General features: G+C 37.1%; 1 protein-coding gene across 1 annotated transcript in view; it reads left to right on the top strand.

Moving 5' to 3' along the window:
* Window positions 1–19,358, top strand: part of NRG3 (neuregulin 3) — a 362,476-nt gene that overhangs the window by 275,972 nt on the left and 67,146 nt on the right. The window contains exon 5 of the mRNA XM_027649690.1: window positions 18,776–18,802. Coding sequence (XP_027505491.1) covers window positions 18,776–18,802 — 27 coding nt within the window. The remainder of the gene's footprint in view (window positions 1–18,775; window positions 18,803–19,358) is intronic.

Below are 19,358 nucleotides of genomic sequence, written 5' to 3'. Positions count from 1 at the left end.
CTGTGAAATTAGCAGTTAGGAAAACAAGCTGGTAATACTCAGATATATTTAATACAATTATGGTTGCAAAAGAATGAGCAAATTCTGTTGTCTGAGCAGGACACATCAAACATGGAAGTTTTTCACAACTTCACCACTAATACCATTTTTTCCTAGGCCCATACTCTATCATATCGACCTCACTCTCCCCTTACGTGTAAAAACAACCAGAATACTTTTCTGACCTATTTCTTATGTGCCATATATCTGAAGCTGAAATAGAATACTTTATTTAATCTAGCCGTTAAAAAAAACCCTATTAGCGTCACCAAATCTTACAGTTGTGCTCTCAGATGGGCTAAATATCCCCCTTTTCTAAATATCTGTGTGACTGCTGATGGATTTCCTTAATTCACTTTGCACAGCTGTAACAAATTACTATTTTTTTTTTCTAACACATACTTTATGCTTGTAAATGCTCTTGAAAAATCGCTGAGAGCTCTGTGGAGGCTACTATTGTAATAATTGTAAACAGTTGTAAAAAATTATGCTGTCATGCTGTCTTTTCCAATTAAACTCCCAACATTTTTGTATGGGATTTAAAAATCTATATAGTAAATTGGAGAGAATAGGTCCTTGACATTTCTATTAAAAGGCAAATTATATTTCTTCGTGCCATAACTTGAGAAAAAAATATAGGCAGTCAGCCTATATTTTCTAAGATGAAAATGCACTCAAATACACAATTTAACAGTAAAGTGCAATCCAGAAAAACTACAAAAATTTTATCTTTCCATCACAATCATAAAAGCATCTTTTCCAGTTACATTAAACACTACCTTAAAGTGAAGGACCAGCACATACAAATGTGATGCACTTTATCTACTTGGACTGGCACGTTCTGCTGAGTGTTGCTGAGTGCCTCCTGGTTTTCCTTTCATAATATTCAAAGTAAGAGTGGGACAGTGTCTCACAAGGCAAGGCACAAGGTGTGGTGCCCATTTTCATGTTTAGCTTGTTTACTGTTCCACTTTGATTACTCAAAGAGGTGAGTTTGTGGCAGCACAGAGCATCCTGACGCTGGAACTTTTGCAGACATTTAAAACACCACTGCCATGTTTCTTTTGCTAGCATGTGTAAAAAAGTGGGAAGTCATATTCCAGTGTGGGTTTTTTTATACAAAAATAAATAGGAGAAGGTGGAAGGGAAGAAGCACTGAGGAAGAACAGAGCCTGAAGAATCTGACCCTCAATCCCAGATTTTTTTGTATGAATTCATTATAAATCCTTGGAACAATTTGGAATTAAAATTATTTCAGTGTGGCACCATTTTGTTGGCTGTCACCTTATGTAAGCACAGTCCATGCTGGCATCTCTAAGCTTTGTCACTCTGGGTTTGTATTCTTTGAGAAGCAGTATAAATACCCTGTCCAGACCACACACACGCTAAAAAACTTTGAGAGGCCTGTGAAAATGCCATCATAGTCTCAGGTTAGTTCATGAGACACAAAGGCCTCAAATTTATGTATCAGTTATGTCAGAGAAATTTATTGCAAAGAGGACAAAAATAAATGGATTGGAGTATAAGTTCTTTGGCACTGGTTTATCATGGATGTAATGGACACTGTGCTGCAAAGGAACTCTGCCATGGAGCTTGAGGACCTCAGTCTTCCAGAGCTGCTTAGGCAAAACCTTTAGCCAGTGCTTCATCCCTCAGTGATGGTACACTGTCATTTTTAAAGACTACAAATACCCATCAAAATGGTTGAAATGTCCTGACTTGGTGGCACATCCTGCACATCCATTAGGTATATTATAAATACCATTTCTGATAAAAAGAGAAGAAAACTCGCTGGTACCAGTGACTTAATAAAATATACATTTACTGGTAAGACATATGGAAGGTGTGCTGGTTTAAAAGTTAACCAGCAGGGGAAATGAACTCAACTCAAAAGAGAGATTGTAAGTCAGAATAACAATTTAATAAAATAATACAATAAGCACAACTACACAGACAAGCAATTGGTATCAACCCACAAAACCCAAATGTACAACCTGGCACCCCAGGGCACAAACAAAACAGTGCTCCCTGGGCCCCCCCCTGAGTCCAAAGCAAAGGGAGAGGGGAAAAACCTGCTGGTGGGAGAGCTGCTGCAGTCCAGCTAAAAGTGGTGATTGTAGTCCAGCCGAGGGTGGTGGTGAGCTGCAGTCTGGCCAAGAGCGATGAGCTGCAGTCTGGTTGAGAGCGATGAGCTGAGAGCGATGAGCTGCAGTCCTCCTCTGGATCCCACGAGTGGAGAGAGTGCAAGGTTCTGAAACTCCAGGTTTATATATTCTCCAGCTCAGGCAGCAATGCTTAGCCCCTCCCCCAGAGTGGGGAATTCCATAAAAGGATGTTCAGTCCTTCCCTCAGAGTGGGGAATTCCATAAAAGGGTGTGAGGGTGCTCAGTCAGGGAATTCCACAAAAGGGCATGAGGACAGGAGCATGGGGGGGAGGCACCTCGCAGGCCTCTACTGACAACAGTTTCTGGGAAATGGCATGGAGGGCTATAGAATACACAGTTTGGGCTACACCCATCCAATGATGAATCCGTCCCAGCTGTTCTAACTAGAACAGAAGGTCACATCCAGATACACGGGCTATCCCTGTCTGCCACCTTCAAATGGCAGGTGAAGGATATAAATAGACCTTATTTATATAATTGAGTAGCTAACCTCCTTTATGATCCTCTCGAATGCTGGTAAAAAGGTTTGGTTCATTCCCAATAGTTTCCTGCAAATAGTTCTTTGACCTAATATGCATTGCATTTTATGGCTATGGACAGGGAAAGCAGAAATAAGCACAACCTATGAAAAGCAACAAATGGTATATAAAGTTGTAACATTAACTTAGCTGAGATGTGTGCTAATTAATCTAATTTATCTTACTCATCATAGTGGAGTCTGATTTGTATTATTATTGTTGTGTTACTTTTCCCTTGTTATGGTAGAGATTTCATTTAGTAATGTCCATTTAGATGAGATGTATTTTTGGTGAACGCATTTCATAGAAACAAAATACCCTGCTCTCCCCCATCCCAGTTATGTGCATGTCCAAAGGGGAGGACTGGGAAGAATGGTCTCTAGTTTGCTCAAGAGAGAAACATTTATCCTCAAAATGGCAATTTCTTAAGAAAATGTTCGTAAACAGTATAAGTGTTTTGTTTTGGTTTACTTGGTTATTTTGCCCTGCAGTGTGTTTAATTTTGTTAAAAGCAGCTTAATGGACTGTAAGAAAATGAAAATGTGCAGTTGCAGAGCAGCTAATCAGACCCCATCACAGTGACACTGACTTGAACTCAGACTAGGGCTGCATGCCTTTTTTTTTAATGACATTTGTCATCTCCATCTTCAGACACTTATATTAGAGATTAGAGTATGACTCTACCACTGACTGAGATTACTTTCCAGAAATAAGGTTCATGGTGCACGCTTCAAATCTTAATAATTCTTCAACAAGCATTTCTTCAGGTACTGTGACAGTTGGTAGGCAAATATTTAACAACTCCTGTGTAATTACTCTGCATGTATTTAAACTTGCTTAAATGGCATACTGAACAGGAGAGAGAAGTCAACAAGACATCAGAATTTCCATTTTAAGTTGTCCAAACAATCTAAACAGCATTAGCAAAAATAATAAATAAAAGAAATAAAAAGGTATTTATAATGGTCTTGTGCAGCAATGTTTAGCACCTACACAAAAGACAGAGAAAGACACACCATACAACTGTATTTCTTATATGACTGTATGTATACGTAATCTGTAATTATCACAACATGATTTCGTAAAAGTTGCTTTTAGAAATGCTATCTTAGAATCTCTGACTTGAATTTTTTTATTCCTTTCTAAAACCAAAATATTTTTTATTCTAAAAATCGTTCCTCAGTGCAAAAATTGTTTATGGAAGAGAGTTAGATCTTGAACTGTTTTGATTTATTTTATCTGTAAGTTGTCACACAGATATGATGAGAACACATTTTCTCTGTTAAATTCCCTCCAGTTTATAATTCTAGATAAAATCCAGTTAGTGGGACAAGAATTTCCTTCACAGGCAAAAGGGATTTAAGGAAAATCTCCATATTCATTGGAGCAGTTTTCTCAGAGTTTTCTCAGAACAAGCAGCCATGGCAGCCAGCACCATCCTTCCTGCACCTGTTAGAGTGAAATGGAAGGCAGATCGTGTTCTCTCCCATGAGGAGTCTGACTCAAAGGCAATAGTCATAGCTTTTTACCTCTTTTATTCTTGCTTAATAGTAGGTGGTTTTTTGCTTTGTTTCTGGTGATTCTGGCAGCACCAGTAGGTATGTGGTATATTTTGTGCTGTTTTAATATGCTAACTTTTATAGGAATGTAGAGAGTGATGGTAGAAGCAGTGATCAGTTTTTTTAAAAACTCATTGTTTGAGTGAATATATTGCTGATCCAGTACAGTAATTGATGGATGTTCCAATGTCTGTCAGGAAATTACAGCTATATAGAATGATGGCCTGGGAAATATGTCAGAGAGATGTCATTGGGTCTATAAATACGCCAAGTGGATAAATATAAAGGAAATATAAGAATGATTGAAGCTGAAAGATAATGTTGGTGCAAGAATGAATGGGTTTAAGTTAGTGCAGGATGAATTTAGACTGAAAATCAAAGGAAAATTCTTACATGTTCGAAAAATCAGGTTCTGCACCTTGGAGCTTAAGATGTGTTCAAGGCCTCAGCTGCTCAACGTAATAGTAGAGTAGTACATGTGGCTCAGATTAGCTGCTTTTTGCTGGATCTCCAAGGAAATTTCCCCTGTGAGTACAGATTCCAGCTGTTGGTGCCCTGCTAGTTTTCTGCTAATGCCACTGTTTGACAAGAGTAGGAGTAGATAAAGATGGATATCTCATAGAAAATGTAGGTGTCTCAAAGCTTACCTTCACTACCTAGCATGAGCAGTAGTAGCAATATCTTGGAAGAACCAGTTGCAAGACCACAAGATGTTCCTAGACTGCAACTCGTGACTGTTTTTCCATGCACCAATTACTACATGCAGGTGTACATCCTCCTGCAGAGTAGCTGAATGTGTGAAGGTGAGACCAGGTGCAAGAGTCACTTATCTCTCTCACAGTGTAGGTGTTACCCCAAAGAAATTAAATTTTCAGGAGGGCTTAAGACGTATGAGCTGAAGATGACTGGTTCCCATTTTGAAAGTGATTTCAGCTTTGTTTTGCAAATGTAAAGGTATTGGGGTTTTGTATGCTTAGATTTTTAATCAGGTGTTAGGCTCTCATGTTTTATTTAAGGGAAGAAAATCTCTACTCCTTAATGGAAAGTACATTTGGCAAATGAAAAATAGAGACAGCTGGTTTTCAGGCTTAAAATATTCTTGGAAGTTAGTTATATGTAGTGCACAGCTGCAGGAAAAAAAAGAAGACAGCAGCATGCAATGGACAACTGATTTCCTTTGAGGAAACAATGTTACTGCTGCTGACAGTGTTTTCTGATATATCCAGCTACTGAATTCTTCATAAACCTGTCTGGACAAAAAAAATTTGGTTTTATCTGTATACCTTAGTATACAGATAATTTGTATACCTTGGTAGAGCTAATGGTTTTATAGCAATAGTAGGAAGTACTTTTTCATTGATATCATTTGTAAAGCTACTCTGAAATGTAAATACCTGTTTCTGCTGCTGCTGTCAGCTCAAGGAGCAATATGGTCCCTTCTTTAACACAGATTTCAGACCACATTTGGTGTAATGGACTGAGGAAGCAGCAGGATCAGATTGTTAGTCTGTACAGCATTTTAGGGAAAAAGACTGCTTTTGGTAAATGCAGTAAATGGAACAGCTGACTGGGAAGATCTGCAGGCAGAGTCTCAGAAAATACAGATAATATTCTGCCAGAGCCTTAAAGCTCCTCTGAAGAGCAATATTTCCCCTTCTTTAACTGTTCTGGAAAAGAGAGGATTTGGATTAGAAGCATATTCTAGATGTCTCTCTTCTGCAGTTTACTGACCTAGACATGTTCCAAAGGAAAAGTACCTTCATAGTCTGATTAATGAGTTTGGGTAGAGTGATATATGTGGGATTTACTCTGCCGGGCATCTTCATGCCATTGGAAGGGAACTTGTCTTTCGTACTGAATACAACCCCTTTAAATCTCCTTCTCAATCCTGCCAGGAGCATAACAGTAAAATAGATGTGCTGGTGGAGGAAAAAGAGGTGATAGCTGGACTTCCCGGTTTTGAAACAATATACAGGCAAAATACAATAAATTAAAAAAAAAAAATATGATGCTCAGTTTAACAGACTCAACTTGCCAAAGTTTGCTGTGAAATCACAATTTTCATCTCAGGTCAGCAGCAATTCTAGTTCAGTGGGGTTTGGAGCAGAGACTGGAAAATTTTGCTGCTCAGCTTCAGCACCTTTTCACCATCTCTCAGGTTAATTTTCCTAGCTGATCTTATTTGAAATTCTGACCCACAAGTGTAAATCACAATAGAAGTGTGGCTTTGTCTCTTTTTTTGCCTTCAAATGTATTGAGCTTTGTGAGCATATTACAGTGTGTCTGACACATTTATAACTATTTCCTCTGTAATATTGCCACTGCAAAAATGGAATTTTTCATGGAGACTCCCAGCCCAGTAACCACGGTCCTGTCAGTTGTGAGGTGACTTGCCAATTTTTGCCTCAATTTAGCAGGCTGTGTTGGCAGATAAAATACAAGTCCGTTTGATAACCCGGAGATTTCCCCACCTTGCTGTGGCCAATGTAGCTGTATTTGTAAATGAATGAATTCACAATGCAGTTTCATTTATCAAAAATAAAATGAAAATGTGTACAGGTAACAGGACTGTTTGCTGTCCTTCTGAAATGCTGATGTATTATGTATTGGTCTTGTAATCTGAAATAATTTTCTTCTTATTGGGTCATGTGCATCTTCAGTTTTATGACTTGCTAAAAAGATAAGATCTTTCCATACAATATCGTGTATTTCTGCTAGAAATAGCTTGTAGCTGTTTTTAGAGATTTGATTGGAGTTTACATGTGAGATACAATAGTTCTTGCTTTGTGATCATATACACTTGTAATTTCTCATACTAGTACGTTTTAAGGGCGGAAACCCTATTTCATCTGAGAAGCACGTTGTGGAAAGTCTTTGTAAGTTGAAGCTGTAGTAGTGTTCACTCATTTTGCTCTCTGAACCTTGGTTCAGAGTTCATTTAACTCTCATGTAAAGGTGATTTCCATACTCCTGGTTCTAATCCACCAATAATAAGGAAAAAAAAACTCAGATGTTTTCTCTATTTGGGTTGTATTTAAGTTTTAGAGATACGAAGCTCTGGGCAGTACAGGAAAAGTACATATATTTTAACCCTGCCTAGGTGTTTCCTTGCCCTCTGAGGAGTGGATATGCCAGTGTTTACCCTGCTCTTGAATCACAATTGTGCTGGGTCAGTACTCACAGAGCCACACCTGCCCAGCAGCACAGGACCTGCTGTGCTGGCTCCCCTGTTTGCAGAGCTTGAGAGTTGCTCAGGGTGTGAAGTAACGTGGAGAGGTGGAGCCAAGCATGGAAAAGGAGAGCTCTTCTTTCTAACTCGGTGATTTGTAAAAGTTGAATAGCCCCTGGAGGAGTAAGAAGTTTTGACTTCAACTCACAGCTTTGCTCTGAGCAAAGTCCTAGGGTTTTGAAACAAACAAAAAACCCCAAACAAACAGACAAAAAACCGTAACCAAACACACACAAAAAACCCCAACAACAATGACAAGACAAAGCAAACAAATGAAACCCCCACAAATCTAAGCAGGTTATAATATTACTTTATTTTATTTCCATTCTCTAGGCCATCACAGAACTAGTTTACTTACCAGCATATCTGGTTTGTTGTAGTGGAAAAGAATATAGACCTTCCTTTTGCCATGTTTTTGTTTGTCAAAATACTTTATGCCCTGGTAGTAATGTCTTATATGGGAAACACTGAATTCCTCAATACCGTTAAGATCTAATTCAGTGTAAGATACAATTTTATCTCAAACCTGGAAGGAAAAAGATTTTTGATGTGGGGCAATGTTCTCTGAGATCTTTTGGGGACTGTTAAATTCTTTTGAGGCCCCTGAATGTTTGTGTAAAGGAGATGAAACAGGAATAAAGAAAACAAGTGCACTTTGGTAATCCAAAGCACAGGGGTCACTGAGGTGTCTCATAAAGGACAGGCCATAGTGGCTCTTCCAATCTTACCTACTGGCTATTGCCTTTTTCTGTGAAGTCTTTTGACAAACTAGCTCCACATTCATCTAAATCCCTGTGCCTAGCTTTTAAATAATGGTTTGTGTTTGTGAAGGTCATAGAACAAATTCTCCTCCTTTTTATTCCTCTTTTTGTCATATGCTGTTCAGGGGCGGGGGGGGGCTGGTTTGCAGTAATTGTGAATTGGCTCGAGGGGCAGATGTAAGATGCCAGTGCTGCAGGTGTCACCATGTAGGTATCATTCTGGTCGCTTTGGTTCACATCTGATCTGTGCACAAACAATTCATTTATTTGAATGACTCTGACAGAGCGATTACCCTCCATGAGTTTAATATTTCTATGTATGGGACCCTTTGGCACTGTTCTCACATTATATTCATAGCAATTAATTGCAGTGTATCACCATATACAAATGAGGGCAAACAGCAGCTTTAATTTTGTTGCTCTCGCTGTCGGTGATTCTGGATTGTGTGCACATCATACAGTTTTGTTCTAATATTACTATTTTTTATTGCTGGCGATGGCTGCTAATGATTCTTTTTATCATAACCCTGCCTGCTTCAAATCTCATGGATGAGTCATTCATCTCAAACATTATCGTTTTTAGACCATCTTTGTTGTGGGTATTTATAGCAGTTAATGTTCTAATGTATTTATAGTAGTAAAGAATTTGAACACTTACAGTTTTCACACACAAAAGCAGTTAAGTAACTTTCCTATTGTTACCTACGTATCAGAAGTCATGAATTCATGGCTTGTATCTAAAATAACACAAGATGCTCAGACTCTTTGAGGAGGATCTGATGGTCATTTCTTGCCGTTCGTTTTTGCTGCTACTTGTTTGTTTACGTTGTTAGCTAGTGGTTTCTAAGCAGAATCCATTTCCATAAACTTTCCATAAATAAGGCAGCATAGGCATGGAAAAAACCCATGATTGCAATTGCATGTTGTATATCTGACTGCATGGTATGAGGAATTATTTGTTAATACTGTTAATACTACTGTCTGTGGGTTCATAAACACGAGTTGGTCTGATGTTGTCAGGACATGTGTGCCCACACTCACGGTCAAATAGAAGTGACACCATTTGAACTGTTACAGCTCCAGGTAAGAGAGGCGTTTCCTTGGTGCCTTGATAATATTCCTCAATTCTGTCCCCAGCACTGCAGAACTGTTGTCCAAGTCACTGTGCTTCTCCATCAGTCTTGGCTTAGTATTGGTTAGCCTGAACAAATCATTCTCAGATGTCAGGAAAGGATTTTAATTTAGAGAAAAACAGAGCTCTTCTGCTCCCATCTGCTGTTTGGGGTTTGATATCATAAATAGGTTGACAATTGCCACTATATTTCCATTAAGACTGTTCATACAGTGCACCAACTTCAAAGGACAGAGTTTGGCAAAGGCATCTGGTAGGTGGCTGGAGAGAGCACTCAAATTGGAGTACTGAAATGTTCTGTCCTTCAAGGAGACTTTTTTTGAATCTGAAAACACTATATAGGAAAATATTCACCTCAAGTGTCTGTGTATATTCACCAGCTTTTTGTGGAATCACAAAATGTTTTGATAGAAATTTTTCAGGTAACAAAAAGAAACAAAAAAAGTTAGTTTTTCTAGCACTTATACCTGAACTTGTCCCTGTAATGTTTAATACCACACACTGCATAAAAGCAGTGCAAGCAGTGCTATGTATGTGCATGGTTTGCAAACAAACATGCAGCAGCAGCTCTTTTTAAAAAAACATAATACTATAGTTCAGTTGTAAAGTTATTAAGGGGAATTAACGCTGAAAAAAAAAGAGAGACGTGCCTACATTTGGAGTCATTCCCTTGCTATACATCTTGCAGGCATGGGAGAATTGCACAGTAATGGGGTTATGTTTATGAACTGGCATTTGGTATTTCCTCCCTTGAATCCTAAGAGATATTGGATAAATGCTGTGTTTTCTCAAAAAGTTCACTGCAATAGTCTTTAAAGCTTTCAGGTGTGTGGCCTTCTGAAACTGAAAGGAATAACAAGAAGAGATGCTGCTCTTCTTCCTCACTGAATAGGGCAGATCTATGTAGCTGAGAACACCCTCTTTTAAATAAAACCCTTTTAAGCATTGCAAATACATGGATTGCTTGCCCGCAGTTGAATCTGAGGCATAAAGGGGCTTCCATGCCCAGTTTCCTAGAGAAGGGACTCTCAGTAAAATCTGGAAGAACATTGGATGCCTTAAAGTGAAACTTGTGATGGTTCAGGAAGGTGTATTGAGAGACTCCTATTAGGAGTACCTATTACACAGAAGACCAGAGAGTCCATAAGGCAGCAAATTCCACAAACCTTGATAAAATTTTGATTAAAACTTTATGCTCTTTTATTGTCATCTGAACCTGTAACACAGGACTGCTGGAATGAGGCCCAGTAATGCTGCTGTGTAAGGCAGCCACTTACACAGTGTGCAGGAAACATTCACAGTGTAATTGCAGTAAGTTTGAGTAATTCTCTTTCTACAGCTTATGTTATTTAAAGTGAAACAACATGAGAAAGTGTCTTCTTTGTGCAGCAAATATAGTTGCTATTGTCAAAAACGGATTCCTAAAGAAATGTAGTTCCCCAAATCAACACAGATAAAAACCAGCATCTTTGAGTCCCTCAAATCCTTTTGTGCAAAACTCAGACTAATTATCTAGGCAACTAAGTATGTATATAAATAAATGTGGCAACTTTCTTGTCATTGGAGGTGGATAGTTCACAGCCATTAAAAGCTTTGGTTAATACTGTAAAATTTTGGTGTAAATACGTTTACTTTGCTGCTGCCTCTTTGTTTTTTGACTGCAGTAGAACTAAATTACTTGGAACTTTAGGGAATAAAGCAGATTTTTTTCACAAATTGATGTACATTCCTCGTCCTGAAGTTGAAGAAAGTAATTAGGTTTTAAGAAATTGACAAAAACCTACAAAATTTTCTGTGCCTTTAGAGAGCAGTAAACAGGATTGCATCTGAAATATCTTCCTGTAGCAGGCAAGTGAAGGACAGCTTAATGATCTGTGGAAGAAATAAAGTAACATTTTGCATGAAAAATGTTTATTAAATGTCATATGTTCATAAGATGAGGGAGCTATTAGCAATTCATTTAATGTTTCTGTGAGGCTGGTTGTATTTTACAGACCCATATTATCAAACATCCATTTGGAAATAATAGTGAAAAAAATCCCTGTAGTAATTTCTAAGAAACTCATAGACTTATTCCATCTTAATGGACACTTTGCATCATTCATTTAACCAGAATAGGATTCTTTACCCACAGAACACCTCAATCAAGTGAAATCTTTCGTGTCTATGACAAGATAAATAATCTAATTCATACACATGGTTCCAAAAACTTTCCAGACCATATGTTTTGGAAGTAATGAATATGCTTTTGGGTTTTGGCAATAAATATGATTCCCCTCCTATCTCCTGTTTAGCTGTACGAGACCTTGTCACAACATAGTTGAGAAAGGACCAGTTTTGCCAATGTAGAGGTTGGCATTTTCAGAGGACTCTGCGTGACTAACCATGCCAATTGCTACTGAAATTCAGTGGAAGTGCTTAATGACTTAAAACATCTAAGCTCAATGCAAATAAATGCATTCAACCCCATCTCCAGCATTCCTGCAGATAAAGGCAAGTCCATCTGCAGAGGCAGCATGATGCCACTGTGCAAACTTGGATTAGGCTTGAGAGGCTGGACCAGGATTTTATGCAGAGCAAGTCTTGGCTCTGCAGGAACCATTGTATTGGTGACACAAATGGATAGAAGAATATATTTCTCCATCACCTAATTCTCCCAATGGTTCCTCATTGTGGCAGTGCTGAATTCACCCACTGTGCAATTGTGACTGTGGGACAAACTTAGTCACTTATATCTGCCAGGGAAAAGAATTCAAAATCATAGGTCATGTAGCTGCGTCGGTGTTTTGTCTTTGTGTAGTCCTCAGCACTATCAGAAAACATGGTATGTGAGGTTGGACTTTTGGATGGCAATATAAAATAAGTGTGATGTATGGAGCCAATAAAGGTGGGGCAAGGTGGGGGGAGGAAGAAACTTTACAGGAGATGGTAGGCTTCAGTAAGGAACAGGAACATAAAAGCAAAATGATAGTTTTTGCAATTACAGTGCTAATACAGGGGTTTACTGATCTGTGAAAAATGCATAATATCAGAGAAATCTTGATTTTTTTTTTTTCTAGGAATGTCTGTCAGAATCATTTGTTATAATAGTTTATGCTAATATCAGTAATCAAGTAACCAGACTATAATGTGCAATGTTTACTACAGTCTCATTGTGCTAGGGCAGGTTGATCTCAGAGTGATCGCACTGGTTTATCATTTTCAGCAAATATTTAGAGAACACTTCATAAATAACCTTGTCACCATGAGCTATGAGGTCTATGGAGCAGCTTCATTTACATTTGATATAGTTACTAATATTCATAGAAACAGCATTACATTTTTGGGAAAAAAAAAAGGAAAGCATCTTCAAGTTGTCTGACTGGAGACAAAGTGTTCTGTGTGGACACACTGTTTACATGATGATATTCTGGGATGAATTGAAATCTTTATACGTGTTGAACACTTGTGTTGATTTATGAATGCTAAGTAAATAAGCAAAAATATATCTGTGTATAGCAGCAACTAACATTTACCTGCTCTCTCATCTCATTGCTGACAACAATGGGTTATTCAGAGAAAAATAAAACGTTGCATTTGTCTGACACCTGTTCCTAAACATTTTGGCCTGGATCTAATACAATTCTTAAACACATTCTTTAGGTGTTTAGTAAGCTTAATAGGGTAATTTAAATAAACTCTTCATTTATTTGAAATTAGACATATTTGTTATGCGGAATTTATAGCTATAGTAGTAAAAACCTGTACTGATTTACAATATTGTTAATATCAGTAGAGATTGTTTCATGAGGCTAAACTCTTTTCATTAATATCCAACATAATGCCTCAAAGAGAAGTAACTTCTGTTAGCTGAGAGATGATAGTTTAAGGTCTTAAAAGTGATAGAAAAGAGGCAAGTTTAATCCTCTGAGTCTGCATGCTGCAGGTGAGGTAAATAGTGGAAATTTCCAACTTTTCTTGAACCTGAAGATGGGAGTGTTGCTATTATTTATTTGCAGAAGTTATAAACAGTGTTTCCACTTCTGTGATGAAAACCACATCCACAGGCTTTAATCACTCAAAGGGAAAGAAAATCAACAGTTTGTTCCATTATTCAGCACTGTGTATAATTTATATAACTAGGGGCTTTGCTGGATGTTTTTCAAATTTTCTTTTGTTATGGAATTGATGGGGGAGGGGCAGAATTCTGTCCTGAAGCTGTATTATAGTCCCTTCAGAGCCGTACAAATACTCACAGCAAGCCTAGTTTTTTTCCCCCTGTGCATTTTTTTTCCCTTTAGAAAGAAACGAATAAAGCAATTAACCTTTACACATTGTTTTCAATATTTGTTCTTGCAGATTGAGGACTTTAATTTGGTTTAAAATAAAATTAATTGTATCTATACCGTTATTTACAGAATGTAAATCTTTTCTCATTGTTTACACTGAGAATATAGCAGACTGTAAAGTATTTTATAGATTTACAGTAATCTTTCTTTCCTTGTTACCATTTCTTTAACTGGGATTTATAATTTTGTCAAAACCAGACCAAGTGTCTTGTAAGGATTGTGTGTATGTATGATTTTCATTATTGTGTTTTGCCATAGGTGGGGCAAATTAACAATATATTCTGTATGCTTACTATTACACTGGTTAAGGTGTAATGAACCATATTACCTATTGCAGGAAAATTTTTATCTGGGAAAATTTTAGTAGTCCTTTTTGTCAGAGGGGGTAAAAGGAGGCTCTAGGTACTAGCTGATTCAAGGTCATTCTCAGGATTTAGTTTGGTCCAATTTTAAAGGTCTGACAGAGGGAATTTTCTGTTATGTCTTTCAGAGAAGATACTTTGAAAAATCAATAGTTGAACTATCTTGCTTTTATGTTTCTTATCCTCTTGAACAGCTGTAATCAGTTTTCCAACCCCTAAATGTTTTGAAGAGTACTTTTGTGTAAATTAATGACAGAAACAAATTACTAGAATTTCTCTAAAACAAACAGCAAAAAATCAAATTTTGTGTTCTTCAATAACTGAGATTTTTAAAATACAATAATACATGCTGTTGCTTTTTGGTTTTGATACTAAAAAATAAACCAACCTCTGAGAACATTAGTAGTCACTTTTACAATGTAGAGAGAAAATGGGAGCAATTCCTACTGAATAGAGAAATCCCTTGTCCCATTACTCTATGTGATCACATGCAAAGTGAAGCACCAAAAAATAACAGACTTGAGGATTCAAAAAAATCTATATTTTCATATATATATTTATTTTTTTTAACCAGTTATAGTTTTAACTTCATTAAATATACAGATAGGCTGACAAGTGCCTACTGTCAAACAATAAAACATAACAAATAAGAGAGCAGCAATTGGTATCTTTAGGTAGTATCCTAATCTAGCTGTCTTTGAAATTTAAGGTTTTTTCTTTATTTCTGACCAAGTTTTATTGGTCTAATACTTAGGAGTTAGACTCTGTCCTGTTCCTTCCAGACAGATAATCTGTTCAGAGAACTTGAGCTGTCCCAGGGTAGCTTGCAGCATATTACCATGTTGTATTTTGTGTTCAAGACAATAATCTACCAAGGACAATTTAACAAATCTTCCGAGTTTATTGGAAGCGATAAATTTCATTTGCAGAGGAAAATACTTTGCTGTTGCACTGATTTCCTAAAACTGTCTTGATGCCAAAGTCAGCTTATCCTTAGAACAGATTAAAATGTCTGTAGTGGTTTACAATGAGGACTTTCACGTCCAAGACTTTTCATCTATAAATCAGTTAGATTTACATGTTGAGTTTATATTTCTATCGATAGTGTTAATATGACTAAGAAAAAAGCTCCAGCAAACCACAATCCATACACAAGGCTGTATGTTTTTTTGTGAAACACTAATATATTAATCAATCAGTGACTGCAAATTAATCTTCTCATCCTTGTTATCGAGTATTCCCAGGTGTTTATATATTTGTAAAGTATAAATTGAAAGAACTTTAATACTAGCAACAAATCTGCATAATACAAGGACTATAAGGCACAGTGTTTGTCCCACATCAACAAGAAAATACAGAAATATTCATAAAATAAAATATAAAAGTGAGTGATCTTCCTATCTGAAAAATATATTAGTTTCTAAGAACATAACAATACCAAACAGAAAGAAGAAATCACAATAACAAAAATAAAATACTGTTGCGTTATTTTGTTAATGACCCCATCTTGTGGAGCAGCGCCCACGCTTCAGCACATTAATAGCTCTCATATACATTTATTTTAACTGAGACCTTAAAGAAACTGGCATTTCTTGATGGTGAATTACTTAGCATTCCACTTGCTGTGTCCAGGGAAGTGCTCTGCAGGCAATTTGTTATTTGTGTATTATGGCTGTGTAGCAATATAACAGTTCTTTGTCACACAATGGCATGCCAGGGTTGATACTTCACATTTTAGTATTTGGTTCAGCCTCAGGTCACCACCACAGCTCACTTCCCCCCATTGCCCTTGCTGTGTAATTCCTGGTGCCATGCCTGTGTCTCACATGGACCTGCTGACAGAGTTTCTTGCTGTTGTTAAGAGGGGGAAACCCATCTGCAAAACTGGAGCTTGCAGAATCATTTATTTGCACCACAGAGGTGCAAGTGAGAGTGATCTCTGGACTGAGTCTTGCTCACCAAGGGCCGGCCCGATGATGGTCATAACCAGTGCCAGCCTGTGCTACATCTGCAAGAGTTACAATTTCATTGTTTTCTATTCCCAAATAGCTGCTCACAGAGCTTGTTGAACTAAGCTTAATGATTGGCAGCCTAGATATTTTATTGTAAAGAGTTGTCCCATTGGACATCCTTTCATCGTAATCTGGGTAAATCAGCTTTGCCAGCAATATATATTATGCTGGTTGCTGAAGTTGTTTTCCAAGCACATGAGATATTTAAAATAAATAACCTGACATGTTCCCACCCTCTTCAGTTGAGCACATTTCCCAGGAAGGCTGCGTATACCCTTAACTCTCAGTTATGTATGAGCCACTCAACTGTGAAGTGAAACGCTTTTTTTCATCTTTTTAAAGGAATATTTTGCACACACTCTTTGAGGAAGTGGGTTTCAACCATATTGGTGAACTCAAAGCGGAGATTGCAGGCTGCAAATGGAAAACATGTAGAGAACATGTACAGCCCAATTAGGAAAGGAGGATTGTTTTTTTCAGCTCTTCTGAATAGACTTAAAAAGATGATATTGCATGATCTTGCTTCGTGTGTCAATATCCTTAGTTCCTTGGAGACCAGATTATGGTGCTTTGATCTCTGTTATCATTTTTTAAGATAAGCAGTTTTCAACTGCATTTTGATCTAATTTACAGGCGGATGCAAAGGTATGAATTGCATGTAGACAATATTTGCAGATTTCACAGATAAAGAAAATTAGAGGCGAAAAAACAAGCTACAAATCTCTGTGAATACAGTATTTTTAATGCACTTGTGATATATGCACTTTTGATAATGCACTTTTGATATATCTGATCTCATGTTCTTATAAAAATTATATTTCTGTGTCATACGTACTAGAGATGTTTGTACATGACATTTGCACATGAATGCAAGAATGCAGATTAGAAGATTGTAATGTGGGATACATATATCTGTGATTTTTAATTACCTATTTAATACCAAATGGAAAGATTCATGTGGGTGTCACCAAATTTGCATAATATGCCTTCCCTAACACCATGCTAATGAGGTATTTATGCTATATAGCATCATCTTATGTTGTTTTCTTTTGAGATGCCTATTGTGTCTTCTACATGAAAATAAATATGGGGTTTAGCAACTGTTATATAGATTTATATGCTAAATGAACTGAGCTGATGCTTGATGCCTTCTCCTTGAATGATTGAAAGGTTGTAAAAAGTAAACACTTCCAGCATTTTCAACAGAAAGACAAATATTCCACAGTCTTGTCACAGGTACCAGAGTTGGCAATAAAGTAAAATGTTTAACTGTGTGTGTAGTTTAGAAAACCTTTTTATTTGCTGTGTAGTTCTTAGTTCTTAAGTGGACTTTTGAAAGTTGCAATACATTAGTTAATGGGACCAAATGTTTCACAAATGTCCCAATAGTACCTCTCAGCTCCAAGCACGAGCCAACATATCAGTCTTTCTTGTACCCACTCTGCTCTTTTCCTACTACTTTCCTCTCCACACACATTGCGCTTGGAAACTTTGGCAAAATCATATATTAATCTGTTCTGTATTAAGGAAAAAAAATAGTTAAAATATTTATCTTTTATTATATTTTGAAGATAAATACTGCATTTTTATCAGGGGGAAAAACCCCAAACAAAACAAAGCAAAACAAACCTTCTTTGTTGTTTATAAAGCCAACTGTTACCTTTCAAGGGAAAGCAAAATATTTCAAGTCTAGTGTGGGAGAGAACTGCATTTTGCTGCCTTTCTGAGTTTCTGACCTTCCAGAGTCTGGACTTGAAGCTACGCCTCCTTTTACACTCAGTTCTGAGAAGTCAGTTAACACTTTTTCTGTAGTCCTGCCCTGCAGGATGGAGAGTTTGTTATTATTTAATTGTGTATCAACTTATAAATACTTCCCAGTGACTTAAAACTGAATGACTGTTTCATGTAAATTTAAATCACCTTCGCTCTAAAACATCTATCCATTAAAGACATATATCCTAATTTCTCATGTGAAAAAAGGGTCCTGAGATGTTTAGAGGTCCATGTGGTAATTCAGTCAATATTCTAAAAGCGTTAACATTTTTGCTTCAGTTCTAGATGTCTTGAAATTATTGCATCATACCTGTCCCATGGCTAAGTAGGGAATCTGGCTGCTCTTTTGTGAAGTCAGATTTTCTGTTGTACAGCATTTAACAGATCTGCAGTCACGTTGGGTGCAAGTGTGGCTGCTGTGCTGTGATGAGAGCTGCAAAATTCGGTAAAAGCCTTCCATTCATCTCTTTAGGTTTTGATCTCTGTCAGAGAAAATGAAAGCAAGAACCTTGTCTAACTAACGGCAGTAGTTAGCATGTTGAGAGAGGAGTTTCAGGAGGATGAGAAAATGAAATCCCTTTAGGTGACTGGCTTGAGGCACTTAGTTAAATATAAAGTAAAGGCGTTCTTCTCCTTCCCCAAATACACTTCCCTTCTTGTGACAGTTGAGTGCCCTGAATTCTTGCCTTAGGATTGCCCTTCAAAGAGCAGGGCTGTGCCTTTCATTTGGACCAGTACCCAGCCAGCGGGCCCCTGACCCCACATTGTGTCTTGCAGCACTTCCACAGAAATACTGAATGATACCACTGATGATAAAGGTTATATTTGCATTTTAGTCTGTTTCTAACATTTCCGTCTCTTTTCTCTTTTTTCTTTTGCATGCTTTCGTGGGTACAGCAGACCATTTAGGAATTGAATTCATGGGTAAGTTTTAATTTTTCTTCCTTTCACTTCTCATATTTGTCTTGCTACTTGAAGAACCAAAGAACATGGAAGTTAATGGGAGGACTCTCATGACTTCCATCAATGGGTTTTGGATTGGGCTCCTGTTATTTTTATCTATTACATTTGAAATAATATGAAGGTTTAATTTTTCTCTTGTCCACTGCTATAGGTCTTAAAAACTTCATAATAATGTTTTAGTATTTCATTGGTATTTAATGAAACATAACATAAACATTATGTGGCCATATCATGACAAATGAGGAATAATATTCCATATAAGATTTTAGGGTAGAGTTAATGCCTATTTTCATGTAAAGAAAAGTAAATTTTAAATTAGAATTTGTTATTATTTTTAAAGAATTTGGTGTTGATTACAATATAAAATTTAACTAGGTTTAATAAGAAACATTTCGTCTCAATAATGAATCAATCTTATAATAATAAGAAACATATTCATCTCAAGTCAAAGAAAAAGGACAAAGATCCGTAATTCAGTGAAATAAGTTAACTTGGTTAGGAAAAAGCTAAAACAGGA

Source organism: Corapipo altera, unplaced genomic scaffold (assembly GCF_003945725.1).
Source record: "Corapipo altera isolate COAL_440 unplaced genomic scaffold, ASM394572v1 53, whole genome shotgun sequence".
Classification (NCBI taxonomy): Eukaryota; Metazoa; Chordata; class Aves; order Passeriformes; family Pipridae; genus Corapipo; species Corapipo altera.
This window is presented reverse-complemented; position numbering and strand designations above follow the sequence as displayed.